General features: G+C 44.5%; 1 protein-coding gene and 1 long non-coding RNA gene across 3 annotated transcripts; one reads left to right on the top strand and one right to left on the bottom strand.

Annotated features, from left to right (window-relative positions):
• Positions 1-10,881: 10,881 nt before the first annotated feature.
• Positions 10,882-16,764, bottom strand: slitrk2 (SLIT and NTRK-like family, member 2). Of its 2 annotated transcripts, none has more exons than XM_079351985.1 (2): positions 12,134-16,764; positions 10,882-12,101 (listed from the first exon to the last, which is right to left on the bottom strand). In XM_079351985.1, exon 1 carries the CDS (start codon positions 15,846-15,848, stop codon positions 13,161-13,163), a length of 2,688 nt encoding a protein of 895 aa, XP_079208111.1. In that variant the 5' UTR covers positions 15,849-16,764; the 3' UTR covers positions 10,882-12,101; positions 12,134-13,160. The 2 variants fall into 2 exon arrangements, with proteins under 2 accessions (XP_079208111.1, XP_079208112.1); XM_079351986.1 differs by having other exon boundaries at positions 12,138-16,764.
• Positions 16,765-18,275: 1,511 nt separating this feature from the next.
• Positions 18,276-22,442, top strand: LOC306829488. Its single transcript, XR_013779866.1, has 3 exons — positions 18,276-18,564; positions 18,825-18,910; positions 22,331-22,442. It is a non-coding gene; the product is annotated as an uncharacterized lncRNA (long non-coding RNA).
• Positions 22,443-22,967: the final 525 nt, after the last annotated feature.

The raw sequence follows: 22,967 nt of genomic DNA, 5'->3' as shown, positions 1-22,967 counted from the left end.
CACACAGTTGAATAGAAATCCTTCTTGGCAAAACCACGTCCAATGACCCTATTGAACCAAGTCTATTGATTCCCTCCTCTGTTCCTTCCCTCCCTTGTCACAGCCTCCACTATCCCACTTTATCTCTGCTTTTCCTTCCCTTTCAACATCTTTACCAGGCGCCCCTCTCCTCTCTCTCTCTCTCTCTCTCTCTCTCCCCCTGTAATTGATTCTCCTCTCTCCACATCCTCCTGTCGCAGGAAGTGCCTCCCGGTCGAGCTCCTTCGACCACAGTAAAAACCGGAGATTTGAGATAGAAAGAAAATCTAATCCCACCAGAAGGTTAGCGCCTCTGTTCAGCTGGGGGGGAAAAAAGAAGCTCCTGACTGATTCCACTGCACAGCCTTCACAAGGATTTCTTTAGACCTAAGAGGATGGACTGCTTTCATGCAGCTGTATAATATCTGTAGGAATAGCCAATCAGAATGCAGGTAAGTCTACACCGGTGTGTTGAGACAGACTGAAACAGCGACAACTGAATCTTAAACAAGCAGACTTTTTGAATTTGCATGTTTAATTTTTTTTTTTTTAATTGCGCTCCTTTATTCACCTGGTGATCAAGTTATTTAGTCCCTAACACAAAATCACTGTTAATATCAAATGTGCACCTACATTTTTTAAATGCATAACAATTTGTCTAATTTTCAATAGATTTCTCGTCATTTCTTACATCTGTCCTGTCATTTCCATTAAATCATGTCCTTTATGAAAATCCTTATATTTACAGGACATACAACTTAAACACAATTGTTGATCTGCACTCATGCAGATGTTCCCAAACTTTCATCCTCGCAGCCCCCCCAATTGTATAATAATCATAAAACACACTTCTATACATTATTTAAAGGGGCAAATATTTAGCTAAATAAACTTTACCATGATTTTTCTAACACTACTGTGCGTCTCTAGTCAGTATTCAAACCCTCCACTGATGAGAAAAGTCCATCCTCCACTTTTCAGAAAATGTGTGCTCAAACAGGCCGTTTGGAGATGTTCCCTTCATGACATCACAAAGGGCAGTAGCCCCTCCCCCAGGTGGGTGACACGCCCACAGCTAGGTGTTTGTTCTGCCTTCTGAGTCTGCCTTCTCACCGTAAACAATGGGACTTCTATAAAGGGGCGTGGTCATGCATAGCTCATTTGCATATTTAAAGCTACAGAAACAGCCTGTTCTGAGCAGGGCTGAAATAGAGGGGTTTATAGACATGATCAAATACAGGATCAGAGTGGATATTTGGCAATAAACTTCACACATGTATTTTGGGTAGCTCTGAGACTGATTTAAACTTGTTAAAAAGGAGGAGAATATACAACCTTTAAGCCAGTGTTCACATGTCTGATGGACAGTCTTACAGAAGTGCAGAGTGAGCCTTTGTAAATTATGTTTAGAAAATTCTGGAGTCCGGTCACCACAGGGATTGTTTTATAAAAACAGGATATTTGGTCTATAATTGTGAATAAGTTGTTTTATATTCAATGATAATGTTTTTCTTTATTTACATTTCCCCCTGTCTATCTATGGTTCTAGTTTCCAATACCAGGGGCTCGGAGAAAAGAAAAAAAAAAGAAAAAATTGCGAGCACGTTTCACACATGGTATAGCAAATACCAGGGGCACAGAGAAAACGTTTTAAGAAAAATTTCTGTCTACTTTTCTATACCAGGGGCACAAAGAAAAACTTCTATCTACTTTTCTTTACCAGGGGCACGAAGAAAAAGTTTTCAGAAAAATGTCTATCTATTCTATTATGGGTAGATAGAACTATTATTTATAACAACAAGATTTTTTTGTTTTGTTTTGTTTTCTATGCAAAACAATGAATTAAAGGTTCAAATTAATTGTTTATAAAATGACAAAAAGTTGGTAGAGTATCCTGGATGTGTGATGTTTGCCTTGATAAGTTATTATTATTGCCGTAGATTATAACAAGTGGTTAATTTAAAAAAATGTTTATACATGTCTGCCATTGAAGGGTTAAGAAGTGACCCCCCCCACCCCCCCCCAATTATTATTATTATTTTTTTTTTTTAAATGGACATACCTACATCTTCATAATTTCCTTAGGAGAGAACCTGAGAAACAACAATGCCTGATATTTCTCAGTGAGGAAATGTGTTTTTTATTTGTTTTTGTTTTTTTAACTCAGTCACACACCCAGAATCCCACCCCCGGCACCGGGATCTTTGGATACGCTAATGTTTAACAGTCCATTGTCAGAAAACATCTAAAAACCCCAAAGTGGTTTAAAAACATCCTGCAAAGAGAAGCGTTAACTTCCTGTAGTTGAGTTTGTTTAAACTATAAAATCTAGAATCTAGAACCGCTGAGTTCAGATAAAACACATTGATCCCATCTTTGATAGTGTCATTTCAGTATTACATTATTGTGCTGATAAGATGTTCGTCTACTTTGTATTCCTTATGCACACAGCTGTTAAGACCCAGACTTAAAAAAAAAAAAAAAATCCAGGCAATTTAATCCCAACACAGCAGACGTAGTCAGATACAACCTCTTACACCCAACACTGCGTGTGAAACAGAGACAAGCAGGTTCAACATCTCTGATATTCAATACTGCAGACTGATAGGGGAAAGTACAAGAACCCTGACCAGCTTAAAGCAGCGTGGAAGAGCTCGAATGACTGGAAACCAAATGAGCCCGACTCCGACTGAAAACCTCTTCATCTGGATCGCGGGAATCTTCTGCAGATCTGATCACACGTGCAATTTTTTTTTTTGCTGTTGTTCGAACTGATCCGACTCATGTTCTGTTGCAAGTCACAGAACATTTAACAACAAATTAGGAGCCTTTTATTTCTTCCTCTGATTCCTGTCATAATACAATCAGCTAACGCACACGGTGAAACAGAGACCTGAGACCGCAATGCAACAGAATCTCCCTGACTGCTCCGAACACCTCTGACATTCAAGCCGTCACACAGACGAGCTAAACCGTTCTTATCACGTTGGAACTCATCCGCTGCAGTCAGCATCGTACACACAAACCCCCCCTGCCTACCTGAAGATAGTGCGAACAAAAGGCATAACCATAGATCCCTACGCCGAATACAAGCCGTGTAATACCCCCCTGACATCCTGTGGGTGAGGGAGTGAGTGTCTCTGTGCTGCAGTAGGGATCAATGCCAACAATACAATACTGCAATCAAACTTTGAACCAACACGGGGATGTTAGACAAATGTCCCCCTGCAACAAACTATTTACATATAAAACACACAATACACTCTAGTGCCTGCAGCTACAGGTTATTGCAGTGATTGACAGAACTGATGACTACACTGACTCTTATTCTGACACACACTCCGTGCACGCCGTGGTCCGACCACGACTCGTGCCTTTCCTTTCCCGGGTTGTTCTGTTAGGTCCAGCTCCACTCGCGGCGTATTTGTAACGGGGCAAAGTGTTAGCAGCGCCACTTGCACACTTCAAAGACGAACAGCAACGCACGCCGTGGAATCACAATCGTTGACTCGTTAAGGCAGCGAATGGCGGCGTAGTGCGTGGCGCTGACAGACCGTGGCGTGCACGGAGCAGGTGGAAATTGGGAGTGACTCAGAGCAGAGAAGAAGAGCGCCGCTAGCAGAAACATGCAGAGTTGTTTGTAAGTTGTGATGGAGAGCGGGCTGCAAACAGCCTGAGGGGATTTTATTTTGACGCTGTGATCCAGCTGGAAACTGAAAATGTTCTTAGCATTAGATAGCATGAGCTAGCAAACACTTAATTCATCATTTATAACATAATTCACTTTGATTTTAATTATTTGATGGATTCATTTTTTATAAATCAGCTGTGTGTGTGTGTGTGTGTGTGTGTGTGTGTGTGTGTGTGATGTAGCCAGCATTAAGGACATGAGGAGGCTTTTCAACACATGGTTTATCATAAACACTTGCAGTACATACTGCAGCACACTGCACTATAGTGTGGCTGGGTTAGTTTGAATTCTTTATTAATTATTGATGTAATTGTGTGAAGTACGTGAGAACAATGTCAATCAGCTCCTCCATGTTTCTCTCCACCACAAAGAACACAAACACACCAGCTGTGACGTCTCAGTCCAAAGATGCTTGAACACTTCAGTTCATTTGCAAAAGCAGATAACTATATTTGTTTCAACAGTTGGAGGTAATATTAGTCAGACTGAAGCTGTGTAACTTTCACCCACTTCCTCTTTGACTGTTTTTGGTTTTTGCACCAGAGCAGATTTTGGATCCAGCTCGACTTCAAGTGCAGGACACGGTTTAACGGTTTTTGTAAATGAACTCTTCACTTCATGATTGATGATTAGCCCGAGGTAGTTGTTATATATTTGTATGACTTGGTCTGAAGAGAGGACTAAATATGCCAAACAGAGCATGAATATAAAACAGGAGAAGCCCAGCTGCAGCTTTGAACGCTCTTTAAAGTCTTTGTATTTACTCTAAATGAAGACAGAAAGAAATCGAATCACATGTGGCCCCACTGATTGGCTTTTTTAAAAAAAAAGGAAAAAGTTAAATGTGATCCATAAAAGCCGACAAACTGTTTTTTGTGCCACCAGGGGGCAGCGCAACAAGCTATTATTACATGAGGTATTAAAATGCTGAACACTTTCCACGAAGCTAAACGATAAAGACCGCACCTTGTTAAAAACAATCATCACTCTGAAACGCTCTCGTTAAAACTGATGGGCGGCGGTCGGGTTCCCCATGTGTTCACAATTATGACTTATTGTTTTATTGTTGTCATTCGGGGAAATAATCAGTCACTGGGACAGTTCACAAAAGCTCATGCTTGGGATCATCAGTAACCATTAACAGAGAGTAAACAAGATAGCAGCCAACAACTGTCTGCCTGCAAATGATAAACGGTGAATCAATAATCCAATCAGGCACGATCACAGTAACTTAATATTTGACTCAGCGCGCTAATGACATGCAAAGGAGGTTAATTACAGTTTAATTACATGTAACCAGCTCACTGCAGTATATGCTGTGCATCCAGAGCAGCCATGTCGCTCTCTGTCTGTCTGCTTGGTGGACTGTGACGGCTCTGCTGTGGGCTGCAGAGCGGAGGGGGGGGGGGGGGGCTGTTAATGATACTTAGACCATGCAGTGTTTGTGCCGTCCTGCTCTGCGCGTTAACGTCTGATGCTATCACATGAGTTGCATTTCCCTGCAAACACCAGATGGCAGAGCTTTTAAAAAAAGGGTCATCAAGGTTTTCTCACCGAACAGAAACCTGCTTAAAGCCTGTCGAGTTAATCTCGTCTGCACTCAGGTGTTAATAGGGAGGTCATGTCGTTAGCAATCCATCGCATCGTGTTAACATGCTGTCTAACATGGACACACTGCAACCTCCCCAGTCTATGACGAGAGATGAAGTGAGGAAAAAAGAGATGGAATAAATAGATTTAATTCAACAGGTCTCATTTGGGAAGCAGTTTCTGTAAATACCAAAAAGGGCCACAGCCCGAGGAGACTGTGAGGTCCCACACAGACGCACGACCTTCAGACAAACTGTCCTATCAGTCAATCGGCACACTCTCCCACTCACAAACACAGGCAACCTTCAAAACACACCTCAGACAGTGGATCAAAGAACACCCAGTCTGTGACCCCGTTTGACCTTTGACCTCTGTGTGTCACCTTGTATTTGTATTCTGTCTCTTTCTGTTAGCTGTCTCGGGACAACAGATGGAAACTAGCACTTCTCTAATTGTTACAGCTGTTCATGAATGTGAAAGACAGAGGTCAGCATGTTTTAAATAATGCAGATTATAATGATGGTAAATGGAGCTGTACAGCACTTTTCATGTCTTCTGATTACCCACAGTAGTTAACTGTGCAGATCACACCGACACACACACACACACACACACACACACACACACACACACACACACACACACACACACACGGCAAAGGGCAAGTGACCATTCATACCATGCAGACGAAGCAGCGGAAGCAACTCAGGGTTGTGGCTGCACCTTGTCAGTTATTTATTTATTTATTTTCTGGAATTTGCAAAATACAAAATTCAGCGGAGTCGGAGGATGGTTTAACAGATGAACACGTGTGTCCAAATATAAAAACACAGAAAAGACATTTAACAGACAAATCTACACTGAGCAGCCCTTCATCAGTCCCTGCAGCACAAACTGTTGAGACACTGTACTCACTGTGGATATCGCGTCGAAGAAAATCTAGCATTAGCATGTTGCCAGGATTGCTACCCGAGCCCGTGTCCGAACAGCTGGTGAGCGCGACATATTGTGTTGCATTGTGCTGGCTGTCCACACAACATCTATTTAATATTTCATCCTGTTTCCCCTCGAACACGTTGACATGTGTTGGTTTCATTCTGACGGTAGGACAGACGGGCGCGTGCTGCTGCTGCTGCTGCGTGTTGACTGAAATCACAACACGCCGAGGCTCGTCTGCAAACGGCTCGCGGTGAGCCGAGGAAGGCTTTTCTCCAGTGTTGTTGACACGAGTCAGAGCTCAACGTTTCCATCACAGATGTGGATATTGTCAGTGTTACTGTATCTCCACTGTGATAAACGAGCTCTGCTGAGTGAGAGAAGTGAGAGTCCCCCGACCTTCCTCCATTTACATGAGCGACAGAGAGGAAACTAGAAAGGTGGCATCGGGGTAAACGTGCTGCGAGAAGTTTGGAAAATGTAATTGGAGACAGTTCGAATCGAGTTGATTTAGCGGCTGCCGCTGGCGTTGCATGTTTTAAGGACGGGCCGTGAGAGACGCAAAGACACCGAGGCGACGGCTCAGGAGGCAAACGTCCAGGCGACTCAGGACTCAGGCATCAAAGTTCAACAACTCCAGCCTCTCAGAAATGAAAGGACAATGTGCTCGTCCACCTCAGACTCCTCCCGAGCTGAACTGGACGCACCCCCCTTTAAAAGCGTCAGTGTGACAGCTCCATTCTCTCTTTCACACGTTTTAAGGAGAGCTAAATGAAATCCGCTGCCCGCCGTGCACTTCTGCTGAATATGACACCTCGAGCCCGAGGAGCTGCGACGACGTGTTCTCTTCACATGGAGAACACGGCGCACGGCGGCTTCGAGGAAACACACGTCTCAGTGTATTTAAAAGGACAGCTCGGGATGATGGGGACATAATTGAAAGTGAGTTAAGGGGAACGGGCCGAAGTGACGGATGGAATAAGAGCGTCAACATCATACAACACGCGCACGCAAGCTGCAGCGAGCAGAGGGGAAACGGAGCGCAGCAATCTGAGATAATATGATTACAAATCCTGTGTGTGAAAAGCATCACACACACACACACACACACACACAACAGTATGCATGAGAGCCAGACAACACAAACACACACACACACACACAGACACAGACAGACTCACACACAAACGGAATAGTCCCATTATAAATCAAGTCAAAGCGACAGCCCTTATGCTTCAAAGTCATCTCTGAATCGCTTATCCACACATTGAGCGTCTCTATAGGAATACCAATTTATAGTCCTCTGTCATATCATTCAGAGAGTGAGGGAAAGGGCGAGAGAGGTAGAGCGAGAGTGGAGGAGAGAGAGGGAATTATCCACAAAGTAGCTATTTATACATTTCAATCTTATCGAAGGAGAGAGAAGACTTCTGCTGAAATATTGACATCCACAAATACAGTATACTGACATATGAAAGCTCTCAGTGACACACACACACACACACACACACACACACACACACACACACACACACACACACACACACACACACACACACACACACACACACACACACACTCGAGTCCCAGGGCTGCAAGATAAGAGAGGAGAGTGTTCTGGGTAGAAAGCTTCCTCATTGGTGTGCAAGGCTGCACATGTTCCAGCCCTCCCTTATATCCCCTGTGTGTGTGTGAGTGTGTGTGTGTGGGAGTAAGAGTGTGTGTGTGTGTGTGTGTGTGTGTGTGTGTGTACTCCCTCTCTTTCCTTCACTGCCACTAAAAAGACACAGAGGACCTATTGTGCCCAAGGAAGGAAAATCAGTCCATTTTTGAGAGAAAAAAAAAAAAGCAGAGGAATGAACAGCTCTCTCTCTCCTTCCGTTCATCTCTCCCGACCTCTCTCCCTCTCTCCCATTCACACAGCAGCTGAAATGGCGAAGTCTGTTCAAAAAAAAGGAAGCCCACATGACAGCATTCACAGCGTTGCTTACCGCAGCCCCCCCCCCCCCTTTGCACCGCAGACCTCGAAAATGAAAGCAACTCGATACGGCGTCTACAAAAAAAAGTTACGGCCGCGAGTAAATGCTTGAAGGTGAAAGTGTGTGTGTGTGTGTGTGTGGGGGGGGGGCTCGACAAAGCATCAGGATACGGAGTAAATGAGGCGTTTCATGCAGCAGTCACAGCAGAGCAACATTAAAGCAGGAGGGGTTTTTTCCAGGTACAGCTCGTTCACTGGGGAACAGTTTCGCTGGAAAACAACAAAATTCTCCAAAACTCTGCTTACTGAGTGAAACTCTGCTCCTGTCTGCTAATACTACTTTATTGGAACAATCTATCACGGCACAATTGTGAACCGGTGGGGATTTAGAGATGCCAGTGGCCCAGTTCTTACTTGATGGATGGATATGCACCTCTGTGGAGTCGGGAGACGGGAGACATGAATCATAATTCCTGTTTATCTACACGTTGCTGAGATCTGAGGATGTTGCCACGGAGCTGAAACTTTGAGCAGGGTGAGATCTCTTTGGACAGAAAAGCTCAGGGTTACATTATGACCAAGCTCGTTCACACCAGTCGCCAATAAACGTTCATCTTTGTAGTTTTGTGCACGTTCATCATCGTACATCTCAAGAAGCATCTGAATGTGAGCAAAAAAAAAAAGAAGTGGAGCTGCTTTTTTATCTGCACATTTAAACTCAGTCTAAATAATGAAGAGGCCGGCTTGACTTGATTAAGCATGCATGGTTGAAGTTTTTCTTCTGGATATAGGAACACGTGTATCCACCAACACAAAGGCTTCATACTGTCGATGAATCTTTGTATAATCTTGATATAATGTTGCTTGACGACCTGTCCACTCAGATAACAGGTCACATTTAATGCAACGTCAGAACGTGGTCGTGTTTTCATATCTCAAGCAGGAGCTGCGTACTCTTCGTTTACTGCTAAATTTTCCATCCAGGCGGGAAAAGCCTTGGCTGTGCGCTCGCTTGAAGCGCTCGCTCGTCCGCCCTGTCTCCATGACAACAATCAGTCAACAACAGCCACTGTATGACTGACACAGCTCTGTTACTGTTAACTGTGTGTGTCGTTTTTTTACCCCAACACGTTTAAAAACAGAAAAACAGCGCCTCGCTGAAAAGTTGAGTTTCAAGTTGAGCGTTCGAAGGCAGAGCGCTCGCTGGTCATGGAAGTGTTGGATGGTCATTATAATGGCAAACATTATGAAGGGTCAAAGTTAAGTTAGACTGACAGGTGTCTAATAATGTGCCTGTTCACGCCTCGATGATTCTCCTGTGTTAGGCTGTCCCTTTAAAGACACGAGCGCCTCAGCTGCCTGACAACGCAGCGTCATATAAAGTGACAGTATGAGCCTCACAATAGTGAACTCCACCTGTTCTTTATCATTTTAATATTATTTGGATTTGGGTTGTAGTTACTGTTTATAGTAATACACTGAGATAGGATTTTATTATTATTTTTTATTCAGTTATGACTAAGTTGGTACATCATCATTGTCCTCTTGAATTTGTATCTTCTGTTTATTTATTGTACTTCTACTATTTTCATTTGTTTATTAATTAGGATCCAATAAGTGACAAATCTTTGACAAACTCTAAATTTGATGTTTGAAGAAACAAAACACAAAAGCAGTTCAGAGCTGAGTTGTTTTTGTGCTGCTCCGCCTGTAGCGAGGCCGTCACTGTGAAAACACTAATCTAAGCAAATGTATTCAACTATTTATTTATTTATTTATTCTTAATCTCCTTAGTGGAGTCGGACACATGCGGGCTGTGGTCGTCTGGACGGGCGGCCTGGGTTGGACTCTGATATCCAGCTCTGTCCACTGTCCTGTCTCTCCAACACGTCTTTATCTAGACCCTGACACATCCTCACAGACATCTTAGTTAAACATAAAAAACCAGGGTCAAATAACCTGCCAGTGAGCAAGTTTTACTCATCGAGTTTCTTCAAGTGAGACTAAATGTTTTATTTCACACCATTTATAGATGTTTTTTTTGTTTTTTTTTTACTTATTTTGAGAATCGCAGTCTTTCTTGTGTTTGAGGTAAGAAGGTTTGTGAGGACTCTTGAGTTAATTACACTCGCGAAGATTTGAGTTCTTTCAGTGTAACACAGCAATAATGGGTTTATAATGGATTTATTTGGAACAACCTTCCTGCAGTTTGTTCAGACGTACATCTTTAAGTAACAACTGCAGCCTGTTAGTGGCTCTTTTTACTTTTTTAATCCATTTTTGATGCATATTTTCTGTCATTTTACACTGTGTGATTGTTCTTCTGCTGTAACACTGTTTGTGAGAAGAATAATGCGTTATCTTATCTTAACAACAAATCAAACTCGAACAGCGATGAGGAAAACAGATTGAAATCGCTGCAAACACAACTGAAAGTCTTCACACAAGAGTCCTGCTCACAGCTTTAAACTGAAGATGAACACTTTCCAAAGACAATGAGCTCCAGATATATCTCACAGCTGGACCCTGAGTTCACTTCCTGCTTCTAATGTTCCTTCAGTACAAACCAACACACAGGCTAACAGCAGCTGATACAACCAGCTTTCATGCAGTATGCAGGGACTCCCTGGAAGCCCTCAAGCGTAGACAGACCTACTTATTTGGGGGGGGGGGGGGGGGGGGTAAGATTTCCAGCAACACACAAAAAAAAAATACAGCCTTTCAGCAAATCTACATTCCAGCACAAAACAACTTTTTCCATCTAACTCTTGAAAAAAGAAGCAGGTTTGCTCGCCTCCATTTGCGAGCCCTGCGCTCGGGGCCGTCAGATTGGAACATGGCCCTGTTGCCGGCAACATTTCAGCACCTTGGACAGCTACACAATAGCCAGCAGAGATCCAGCGGAGGCAAAACATGGAGACAAAAGACAGAGGAGGAGGTGGAGGAGGGGACATACAAAAAGAAAAAAAAAAAGGGGGGGGGGTGCAGAGGGGAGAGAGAGAAATTTGGCCGCTGGGAGACCATTCAAAGAGAATACAAAGAGCCAATGTCAACTGGAGTTGAAGGACACAAAACAGAATTAGCATTAGAGCTGGCAGCACAGTTCATCCGTGTCAGGAGAGACGAAGGCAGGCCTCTCACCGCATGGCGGGAGATAATTCACATCATTTAGTAATGGTCGGCTCAGAAGAAGAAGAGCTCTCCCACAGAATTCCTGTTTCCTCTGAGCAATTTACAACAATCGAATGCTATAAAAAAAAAACCTGTCCTAATGTTACAGACTTCACAGCAGAAAGAGCAGCACCTGTTAAAAAAGCCTGGCTTTTCTCAGCCTTCATAACGAGGTGTCAGTTTGTGAGGCGAGCGATGCAGGAGGAAGAAACGGTTTCAAGCAGAGTCAGTACTCTTTAAATCACACCGCTCTCTCTCCTCCATCTGCAGCAGCCGCACATTTTCTTTCACTGCTTATCCACAACAGGCAATTCTCCACTGTTACTAATTGCTTTACTAATGGCACTTCTTCTCTCCTGGAAGATTACAATTCCTGACGAGCAGCACGGCATATTTTTCTCTCTGCATACCTCTCTTTAGCCAAGTGTGTGTTTCAGTGCTCCAAGAGTCCCAGTACTTGAGGAAATGTCAAAGCTTTCTTGACCCCGATCAAAGAAAATATTGAGCCCTTACTCTAAACACCGTGTGGCTGAGACATCGAATGGATCAAATGGGGACCTTGAAGTGCTGCGTCAGGTCAGAGAAAAGTAGAAGAAGCTGTGGCTATCAGTCAAGACGGGCAGCAGCCAAAAAAATGCACCTCGTCAATCACAGAGAGCGAGCAGAGAGCGAGACAGAGAGAGAGAGAGAGAGAGGAGCTGCAGGCTTTTTCTCTGGCTTCCACCACTCTCACACACACACACACACACACACACACACACACACACACACACACACACACACACACACCGCAGCAGCCACAAATAATTATGCACATGTGACGCAAAAACATACCCCAAGCTCAGGATCTTGACAAAGTGCTTCAGTGAAAGTTTAATGGCGCGACTCCGCCTGCGCTGTATTGCTCCCCCTTATAGCATACACAATATTCTCTATGAGTTGTACATCTCCAAAGACACTTCATATGGAAAGCAAAATAACACCATTCTCCCTGTCAACAACTCATCCATCATTTCACAACCAGTCTCTTATGTTTTTGTTTTTTTTTGTCATTTTTCTTCTTTTTAAACAGACAAATAAGTCTTCTATTTTACATAAAGATTTGATTCCTTAAAATACAGCACTTTCAAAAAAGAAGAGAACATTTCCATGTTGCAGAGAGCATTGTTGATAAAATAGTTGAGTGCAAAGGCACTTTCTGGAGTAAGTATCGTACGATTTTGCCGCTTGTTGGATTCTGAAAAAAAGGTTTCCCTTTGACGGTTTAACACTCACCATTTATCTGTGTATGCTTATTATGTACAGGAATGTCGATCCGGAGCATTTCTTCTTCTACAAAGAATAATTATTCAGACGTCATCCCTTTTTTTTTCTTTTTTTTTTTTTTTGTTGACAGGGGATTAAAATACAGTTTCATGAAAAGCACAAAGCCGTATTTGTACACAGTCCTGCTCATGGTATACCTGCTGTGGTCAAAGTCTTTGAGAGTTTCATTTTCCCAAAATAGAAGAAATAATTTAAACCTTCCAGGGGGGAAAAATAGAACTGCATAATAATATACTTCTTATACTCCATTTATACAGCTTTAAAAAAAAAAAAGAGAAGAAAAAGGAAGAAAAATCAAAGACTTCAGTTCGCTTCCATCAATCATGTCAGATTGAACACAGATAGATAAGATATAGATATAGAGAGGGCTATTATTACAGTAACTGCGTGATTATTATGAATGCTGCACAGAACCTGGGAGGGGGAGGGGGGGGGGGGGTTGTTGCTATCTTACAATTGGCTCATCGCAGTCTGTTTCTCCAGAACCTCCAGGTAGTCTGGTTCTGTTTTTAGCTTCCCGTGGAGCAGCAGCGGGAGCTCATTGTTTTTGCAAGGGTTGTCGGCCCCAAAGTATTTCCTGGGGGTCCCGTACAGCACGGTTTTATTCAACCTGTCCTGGTTGGTGACATGCCGCCGAGCTGTAGCGACCTCGTAGGGGGGCACGATACAAGGTCTCTTGGGTAAGGTGCAAAAGTTGTAATGGAAAGGGGGAGCGCCTGCAGCTGCAGGGAGCTCCTTCGTGGGCCTCTCGCCTAAATTCTGATACAGCATCTCAGGAGGGTCCGGCGTGGTCAAACCGCATGACGTTGGAGTTTTATCCATAAAATCCATTGTGCTGATGGTGTAGGCCCCTGGGCTGCGAATGTGAGCATCATCCTTTTTGGCATCCAGGGGCCCAAAGCTGAGCTCCTTCAGGTTGCGGTAATACGCCACCTGTTCCCCATCCTTCTGCATGTAAATAGGGTTCTGGCACATGGAGCCCACAGGTGGGGGGATGTAGTTATAAACGTGGCTTTCAGAGGATTTGTCTTGGGTGGGTTCAGGAGTGTAGGAGCCATATTGCACTTGGAAAGAGTTTAGATCGAGGTTGTTGGCACCTGTGGGGACGTGTTCCACTCCTTTGCGTCGCTTCAGAACAAAAACAAAGAGCCCGGCACCGAAGCACACGGAGAGGATGAAAACCACGAGAAGCCCGAGAATCAGGACCGAGAGAGGAACCTCTGGGTGCAACTCGGGAGTGTGGAGCCGGGACTCGGTGGGGCTGACCGAGCTGAAAGAGGACGAAGGAGTAAGCGAGGAGGGGGAGGTGGGTGTGGGAGCCACCGTGCCGGGGCTTATTAACGTGGGGGCTTTTGTAGGGGGGGCCTGCTGCGGCGGGGGCACCGCACTCGGCTCGGGGCAGATGGCCTCGTTGCGGAGCGAGCGCAGGAGACGACCCGCGTGTTTGGAGGGACTATCACAGGTGATCTCATTAACCACCACGCTGGTGCTGGACAGCTCCATCCAGTTCTTCAGCGCCACGATGTCGCAGGTGCAGTCCCAGGGGTTCTCCTGCAGGTCGATCTGGATGAACGCCGACAGCTGGTCCAGGACCCCTCGGACAGGAAGGTAGGAGAAATGGTTATTCCGCAGGTTGAGCCTCGTGAGCATGGTGCCACCAAACACGTTGTCAGGGAGCGATCTTAAAAGGTTGTTGTTGAGGAAGAGCAGCTGCAGGTTGTGCAAAGAGTTAAACGTTTGTGGTAAAATATCTTTGATGATGTTGTATTCCAAATACAGATACTGCAGAGACTGCAGTCCAGCAAAGAGGGACTGAGAAAGCGATTCGATGTAATTCCCATTCAGATAGAGCCGTCTGAGGTTGGTGAGGTTCTCAAAAGCTCCTTCCTGAATCACTGCTATCCTGTTATTTCCTAAATGCAGCAGCTCCAGCGAGCTGTACTCAGTCAGATCAGTCCTGTAAATCACTTGTAAGTAGTTACCGGTCAGGTGGAGTTTTTTGGGGTAGGAGGGTTTGGGGTTCAGCTCGCTGATGTTATGCAGCTTACGCTCTTGGCAATTAATGTTCAGTCCACTGTCGGGGTTCTGTGACGTGCACACGCACACACTTGGACACAGCATGGGCACGGGGGAGCGTGTCTGGTAAACCATGATGGGCCCAAAGACGTGCTTGTCCTTGGAGATGCGAGGAGTGGGCCTGTATCGCATCTTAGGAGGGCGTGAAGCTTTCGGAGCTCGAGTGGGGGTGATCCCGCCGGGATGGTAGGTGGGGGGCAGGGCGCCTTGAAAGTGGGAGTCAGAGGGGGGGTGAACACGCTCACCAGCATTCCTGCGCGGGCACAGATCCTGCTTGATGAGCTGCGTGATGTCTTTCCCGTGCAGCCTGAACGGCGTCTCGCACACTATGTCCCCCACAAACACGGAGATGGTGTCCAGCCAGGATTTGAGGGGGATCAGATCACAGGTGCAGTTCCACGGGTTCTCCTCCAGCTGGATCTCCATGATGCCACCGATGTGCTCCAACACCCCAGCAAAGGGCAGCATTTTCAGCCGGTTGCCACGTAAATCCAAGTGTGTGAGCAGCACAAAGCGGAAAATGTTGGGAGGCAAAGATAACAGCAGGTTGTCATTTAAGATGAGCACTTTCAGCTTATTCAGTTTACTGAAAGCACCGGGCTCGATGGCGCTGATATAATTATAGTCTGCCTGTAAATACTCCAAACTCTCCAGTCCTGCAAATGTGTCCTCTTTAATCACCTCCAGGTTGTTATTGTTCAAGTGGAGCCGCTTCAGAAAGCGGAGCCCGTTAAAAGCGCCCGTTTTGATCTCCTGCAAGCCATTATTCCCAAGATGCAGTGAAGTGACATTGCCATAATTGACAAACTCATTGGCGCCGAGCCGTGACAGGAAGTTTCCGTTTAGAAAAAGCTGAGAGATTTTATTAGGGGGCGCCACGAACTGACTGACGGAGGTAAATCCTTTATTCTCACAGTTGATGTTCAGAATATTCTCCCTCTCCTCGCAGGTGCAGCGATTCTTGCAGATTTCTTTGGAGACTGAAGTTTTGCGGCTCTGCGTTACGGAAGGTGTCAGGCTTGTGACCGAAAGGACGCTCAAAAAGAGGACGCCGCTCAGCATTTTTACAGCCAAAAATGGTCGCTGAAATATAGATCCAGCATTTAACTTTGCAGCGTGAGCCTTGTGTGGAAAGAAAAAAAAATAACAGGATGACTTCTCGCTCTTGGGAGAGAGAGAGGGGGGGGGGGACGCACTCACACAGACACACTCACACACGCACACTCACACAGGCGCCCCAAAAAAACTGGCGCAACACCGTTATTCGGTGTTAAAATAGGAGCGTGACGCAAGGGAGATGCGCAAATCTCTCCATTGACCTTCGCTTTGAATCCAAAAAAAGATCAAAAATACCTTCCGAAAAAAAAATCAATCATGAAAAAAAAATAAAAAAAAGAAGAAACCATGACAAATCAGCTATGTGGTGAATAGACTTGGCACATTGTCAGAGGCAGAGGAGACTCGGGGAGAAAAAGCCGCTTGCTGTAACCCCCTTTTTCCTCACGGAGAGCGCCGCTTTATTCAGAGGCTTTACGCAGATCACCAGCAGCTGCAGCCAAACAGTCACAGAGAGACGCGGGCTGCGAAACGCTGCCTCTCTTCCACCCCATACACAGAAAGAGCGACATTTTGGTCCAGGCAAAAGAAATCACTTTTTTTTTCTTCTTCAAAGATCCAGAAATAATGCGCTAAGACGCACCATGACGCACGGCTGTCTCTCCTTAATCCCGTCTCCAAAAGCAAGGTGGCAGGTTAAAAGTGGAGTCGAAAGCCAAAAAGAAGAGAAAAGGCAGCGCGCGTGGAATAGAGTGAACGAGGGGAGATATATAATCCCGGAGCTGAGGCATAACTACAGCCTGTACACCCGCCGGTCCTCCTCCTCCTCCGCTCCTCACACTCAGAGCAGCACTGAGCGTCTGCTGCTGCTGCCTCACCGCGTTCGTGTGTGTGAGTGTGTGTCTGTGTGAGAGAATGGGAGAGCGAGCGAGAGAGAGAGAGAGAAGGGACAGGGGCCGCTACGTCACCAACACGTTCAACATGAACTATACACACACACGCACTCTCACGTGCACAGCCTTCATAATAAGAGATAACTTTCGTATTTAATTTTGATTTTCTCTCATCAGACCCACTTTGATGATGCATTGGTCTATTGGATGATCGAAATGATACTCCATCTACTGAAGACCGTTTATTACCATTATTAACCCTTTACTGTTTTTTTTATTTGAAATCTTCTGGAAATAAACTAACACGAACAATGCAAGTGAAAACATTCACATTACAGATTTTTTATTATCATTATTATTATTATTCTATTGAACATGTTGATAACGCTGTCTGCTTCCACTCTTAAAACTTGATTTCACTGTGCATCGGCCCCCATACACACATTGCACACATGTCATACGAGCACTGGCACAACAGCAACCCGTTTGCATAAAAGCCTCTGGATAAGCTTCTGCTGCAACAGCAAATAATGATGCGATTAATCTAAATAGCTGCACAGCGGGGAAATGTAGCAGTGCAGGGTAAATGCTGTTGCTGCCTCAGTCATAGTGAAGTTATGAGGAGCTTTTTGTTTTTGTTGTATATTATACACATGACGCCACTAGGAGGCAGGAAAGGTCTCTTTACAGACCCTCTGTCACTCTTGGTTTGGTCTCCGGTCTTTATCTTGATGTCTTACATTCACACATTTACTCTTCTGAACGTGCTATTAGAAGAAGAGATGTAAAGACACAAACAGCAAAGAAATAAAAGGTATGGAGTAATATAACACACACACACACACACACACACACACACACACACCAGGTGCGTGCTAGACATACTTATTAATTCTTGTATTAGATTAAACTGAACAGAAGAAAACATACACTATAATTAACTAAATACATTTACGATTATTTCAGATATGTTTCATTTCTTCATGAACAAATCTTCCTGTCAGTTGAAACAGAGATTAAAGGAAAGGATCTGGTTGATTTGTCATCGCCTGCGTGCAGAGCTGACGGTCTGTCATTTTTGTTGTGAGGATCCGATGTGTCTCATGGAAACTAACTGAAGACAGAGTCCAGCTCTGTGACACACACTATAGAAGAAGGCTTTCAAAGATAAACATACAATAAAAAATTAAACTTCAGTTCAGAAAATTACAGATAGAAATGGAATTAATAAAATAAATTAATATGGAAGTATTTTTAAGCTATAAATGATCCGGATAAATCAAAGTACATCATTCTGATCATCCTCTTCTTCAGGATTTATGTGAATAATTCCTTTAGGTAATGTGATGTGTTTATTTTCAAACTGGGCTGCTGATGTGGCTGCTAAATTTGGCAACTTGGGAGTGAGAACATTTGGTTTTGATGATGGATAAATGGATGTGGGGTTGTGATAACGTCTTGGACATTCTGGTTAATGTTGGGAAGTGTTGTTTGTTTTTTTTAGAGCTCTATCTCTGTTTGAATGAGTCTGACGTAGAGCAGGCAGTGCTGAGATGAACGACGGGGCTGCAGCCATGGTGCATATTGCCCAAAGCAATTCCCTTATGGAAGCTAAAGCAAAAAGCGTGGCTGATTTGTGAGGAGGTACCTTTACTCCAGGAAAGGAGAGGTCAGAGAATATGGAGCCAGGATAGGCGTGATGTGGGACTCGTGGAGGACTCGGTCGGGAGCCTGGAGGCCATGATCACAGCAGCTGCAGTGGAAGGACTGCAGCCTGACTGAGGCGTGACGATGGACTGTGACAGCAGGCCAGGGAGCGGGACACAGAGGTGGGTGTCAGGATGTGACAGGATGACTTATCCCCAGTGTTAGATAGAAGGGGAAAAAAAGCCATATACAGTAGCAGCAGCAACTCTTGTTAGTTTATGTATTATTATTTTATTTTTTATTAAATGCATGGAAACAAATTGGAGTCTGACGTTTAATCCCATCACTGTGCTGACATGATTAATGACGCTAAAGAGTGATGTCCATAATGAAGAAAGTGACTTTCCACCTTTTCTTTGTTTGTCTTTTACTTTTTATTGAGAATGATGGCCGCCTCAGACTCCTGCTATGATTGATGTGGGGAGCAGCGTTGAAGGGAAACGCCTGCAGGTTTCCACAGGAGACCAGGTGGGTATATATTGTCGGAGCGCTGCTCCACAGCACATTTGTCAAGTCAATCACAAGCCGCCGAGGATGACTGCACCTGAGGCTTACGTGTGTTTGTGTGAGGAGCAGATAGAAGAGGAAGGAAGAGGGCCAAATCTATTTTGAAGTTTACCTGAATCTCACTGCTGAATCTTTGACAGGTGATGACTCGACACACCAGCGTTTAATACGAACATTTAAGAGCGATGGAGCTTCTCTGATTAATCTGCTTTCACGAGTGTGTTTACTGGACTCGAGTATCCCGACTATGAGCCTCATCCCGGTTTGCATCCTCTGCAGGATGTTTACACGCTCACATGTAAGCTGGCTATTCATATCCCTGTGCTCATGATGAATACTCATATCCAGGTTTCTGATTACGGCATCTGATTCGCGCAGTAAACAGACTGCAGGTTGTGCTTTATGTGCAGGTGTTTGTAATCAGGTTAGACCCAGAGACAAACACACTCTTATCTGATGTGTGTGATTAAACTATTTGTGTGGACACAAACAGATGTTAAAGTCGACTGACAACAACTCAGCAGTGATCAGCCGTCATTAGACAAGGACGCCGCTTCTCGTGCCGCTGTGAAGGAATCGACGCCCCGTGTCTCTTCAAGCTCCAATATTCTTCTTGTTCTGCTTTTATTTGCTCTTTAGTGTTCTCAGGCGTCTTGTGCATGTTTAGCTACGTCTATGTGCAAAAAATTCAAAAGTCCACGGTAACGCAGCTTCTCCTTCCTCCTCCTGTTAGAAGTCGTGATAGCTGCCCTCATTTGTGACATCACAAACCAATGATGTCACTGTTTCAAGCCCATTGCCTCGTTGTTGCAAGCACAACAGCTCCCCTCAGACTGTAGCATTGCCGATATGGGAAAAGGGGCGGGACATATCCAAAAAACAAAGCCGAACGATTGACCAGTTACGAGACAGCAGATCAGCCGACCAGCCACCGTGGTGAGCCTTGTTTTTTATTTTTCTCTTGGTGGGGGATTCTGAAAGTTAGAAATACACTCAGATGAGAGCCTGCATGGAGCGGCTTTTTTTTCTAATATCAACGATTGTGGACGTACTGTAGTAGACATAAAATATTTATATGAACCTCAAAAGTTTATAATATCGGACCTTTAAAACATGTTTCTCTCTCGTTTGCCTCGTGTCCCTTGTCCCGCCTTGCATCGGTGGTGGGAGGGGCTAATACGCGAGTGAGGGACGCCTTTTAGGAGACACGGGATGAACACTGATCCACGACATGGCGTCTACAGTCGGCAGCCGTGGTGGTCGATGTTCCAGCAAAGAAACAGCAGAAAGCTCGAAGCCACATGCAGTCACCATTGTTCTGAGAGCAGAGCGTCTGCAGGACGATCTCAGGCGTAGCTAGCCAGAGATCTGTCGCCTGATGACCCTCTATTGCCCCTTTGTAGGTAGAACACTAGGTACTGAGTGGTCCCTTGGTGGTCTTAGGCATGGCGCCCAGAATACGAGTGTGGTTTTCGACCAGTTAAATATTGAGAAAGTGTTTAAAAAAAAAGGCTTGGAAAGGTTGTTCCTTTTTTTTTTCTCCCACTGTTCAAGTTTAATTTTAGAGCCGTTGACGGCACAGCCCAACGAGTCGATCCTTTTGCCTTTAGATTGAATCCAATCGTGGGAAGGATTTCCCCGGTTTGTGATTTTAAAAGCCGTGTGTAAAAATGAATAATTATTGTTTTTATGCTCATATGTTGTTGACTTTTTCCAGATGTGTGGCTTCTTGCCCAAGAACAACCCCCCGTGGCCTCTCTTTCTTTAATTGAACACACCACGGTCTCTGAACCTGCGTGTGTGTGGGAGTGTGTGTTGGAGGGACATTGAGAGGGGTGTGGGGTCAAACAGAGGTAATGAAGAAGTGGATGAGAATTGGGAGCGGGGGAGTTGGTTGATTCAGTCCAGGAACACAGAGATGGAAAGAAAGAGGATTCTCACATAAAGAGTGAAGGATAGCCGTGTGAATGTCTGAGTGCTCGGCTTCACTGTGAGACCAACACACAACATGTGCTCTCATAAAAGATTCAAAAGGAAGAGAATATCCAAAATATATACGGTGCAGTATTTATTACCCACACGTCATGTCAAACATCACAAATCTGAAAAATGTGGATTTAAAAAAAAAAAAAAGTCTTCATTGAGGAGCTGGGGGATCGATACTCGCCTTCAAACTAAACAACGAGTGTTATTCACTCGTTGTTTAGTAACAACACAGCGAAAAAGAAGCACACTTACACAATCATCATGCTGCTGTGTTTGCTGAATCTCACCTGTAGGGCGCCAAAATGGCTACAGCTGACCCCGACTGTGAGCGTGAAAACGTTTGTGTTACATTTCATCATGTGCAACATAACTGTTTCACATTGTTAGTAATGTTTGAGTGGGCCATACAGTGTGTCCACTTTGACGAGCCATCACGTCAGGTTCTAGATTTGGATCCTTGAAAACGATGGCATTTCGTTTCCTGCAGTGAAAAGTGGAAGCAAAGGGTGCGACGCTCGTTTTCTGTTTCTTTGACTCAATTCTGCAAACAAGCCGGTGACCTTTAGCTCCGCTGATTCCACTGATTTGTTTTTAGTACTAGTCTCTAGTACCCAGACATTTCTGTGTAATGAAAATGAGTTTCCCTTCAAACGCTCACTCACTCACCTGCCACGATTGATAAACCCGGTAATTGTCTCTCTAAGCTGGAGTTTCTGCTGGGCTCCCCCCATGACAAGGGAACTAATATGCTGTAATGATACTGAGCACCGGGGCAACACAATCACATCTTCCTTGTGGTCCCGGGCTGGATCCTTGGATCCTGAACTAAAAACTGTTGAGGACGTGATGCGCAGCCTGCTCCTGACTTTAAGATGACGTAGAAAGAGAAAGTCAGACAGGCTGTCACATGGCACTTAAGATAGTGATGCTACAGTCACAATTATCAAAAGGTCGGCACAGTTAATAAAAACAAAGACATGAACCATGTCCAAGGCACTGACTCTGACATCAGTTCACAATAAAGTGTCATTAATATTAAAATGAGTTTTAAAGGATCAGCTTCTCTCTATGTCAACAGATTGGAGATCTCACGAGGCCATGATGACTTTGAAAACTCAACATTAATCTCTAAATTGTCTGTATTGAAAATCTAAAAGTTAAACTGTTGTCATATCTGAGCTCGCCTGCCAGCAGACGGTCGGTGTGTGTTTTCTCAGTTTTTAGGCCACCGTCACTGAAACTACTTCTGTTCTGTGTATACTCTGAGAAAGTTCTGATTCTTGCGATTCCAACCATGTTTACTATTTCAAGATCCAACTGACAGAAATCACAACCTACACATCTGTCAGACCACAGACAAACAAACTTCCGATTCCTGTTTCTTCTCGTCTGCAGGTCGTCTGTCTCCAGTAAACGATGAAATCCAAACATCAATAAAGACCCACAGATTGATTATTTCCCTCTACTGTTTGACTGTCACCTCTGCACTATAGTTCATGACCTTTGACTGACACCTGATTTGACCAATCAGGACCCTCCATTCACTGCTCCTATAGGCCGCTGTAGCCAATGAGAGCCTGAGTAGAAACATGACTTTCTTTCTCCCTCCTCCAGGGTCGACGTTGCACAGGATGCAGATGTGTGAGCTGATAACAGAGGAGAACAGGGTGGACTGTCTCGTCTCTTTGGAGTCAGGAGCTCTGCTGACGTGAGTTTGTAAAAATAAATTCAATAAAAAGAAAAATGTTCATGGAAACGACCATTTAGCTGAAGATAACGTTAACGGGTAACTGACGTGGCGAGCTCGGATTTTAACGACAAACGGTCCGATTAAATTTAGCTGGACAATCAAAGGGCTCTCTGTTCTTTTAGCCTCTGATGCAATTATGCATTTAGTGGGACTGACATAAAGAAGAAATGACAGAAGAGAGATACAAAGTACAGAGAGAAATTTTAGTTCTTTTTTTCCCCCCCATATTCCTCTGACCAGCCATTAGGTGTGCATCTCTGTGACTCAACTTTATGCACTGGC

The sequence above is a fragment of the Symphodus melops genome (genome assembly GCF_947650265.1).
Source record: "Symphodus melops genome assembly, chromosome: 9".
In the NCBI taxonomy this organism is placed as follows: domain Eukaryota; kingdom Metazoa; phylum Chordata; class Actinopteri; order Labriformes; family Labridae; genus Symphodus; species Symphodus melops.
Note: the sequence above shows the minus strand (reverse complement) of the source record. Positions and strands in the feature narration are given on the sequence as shown.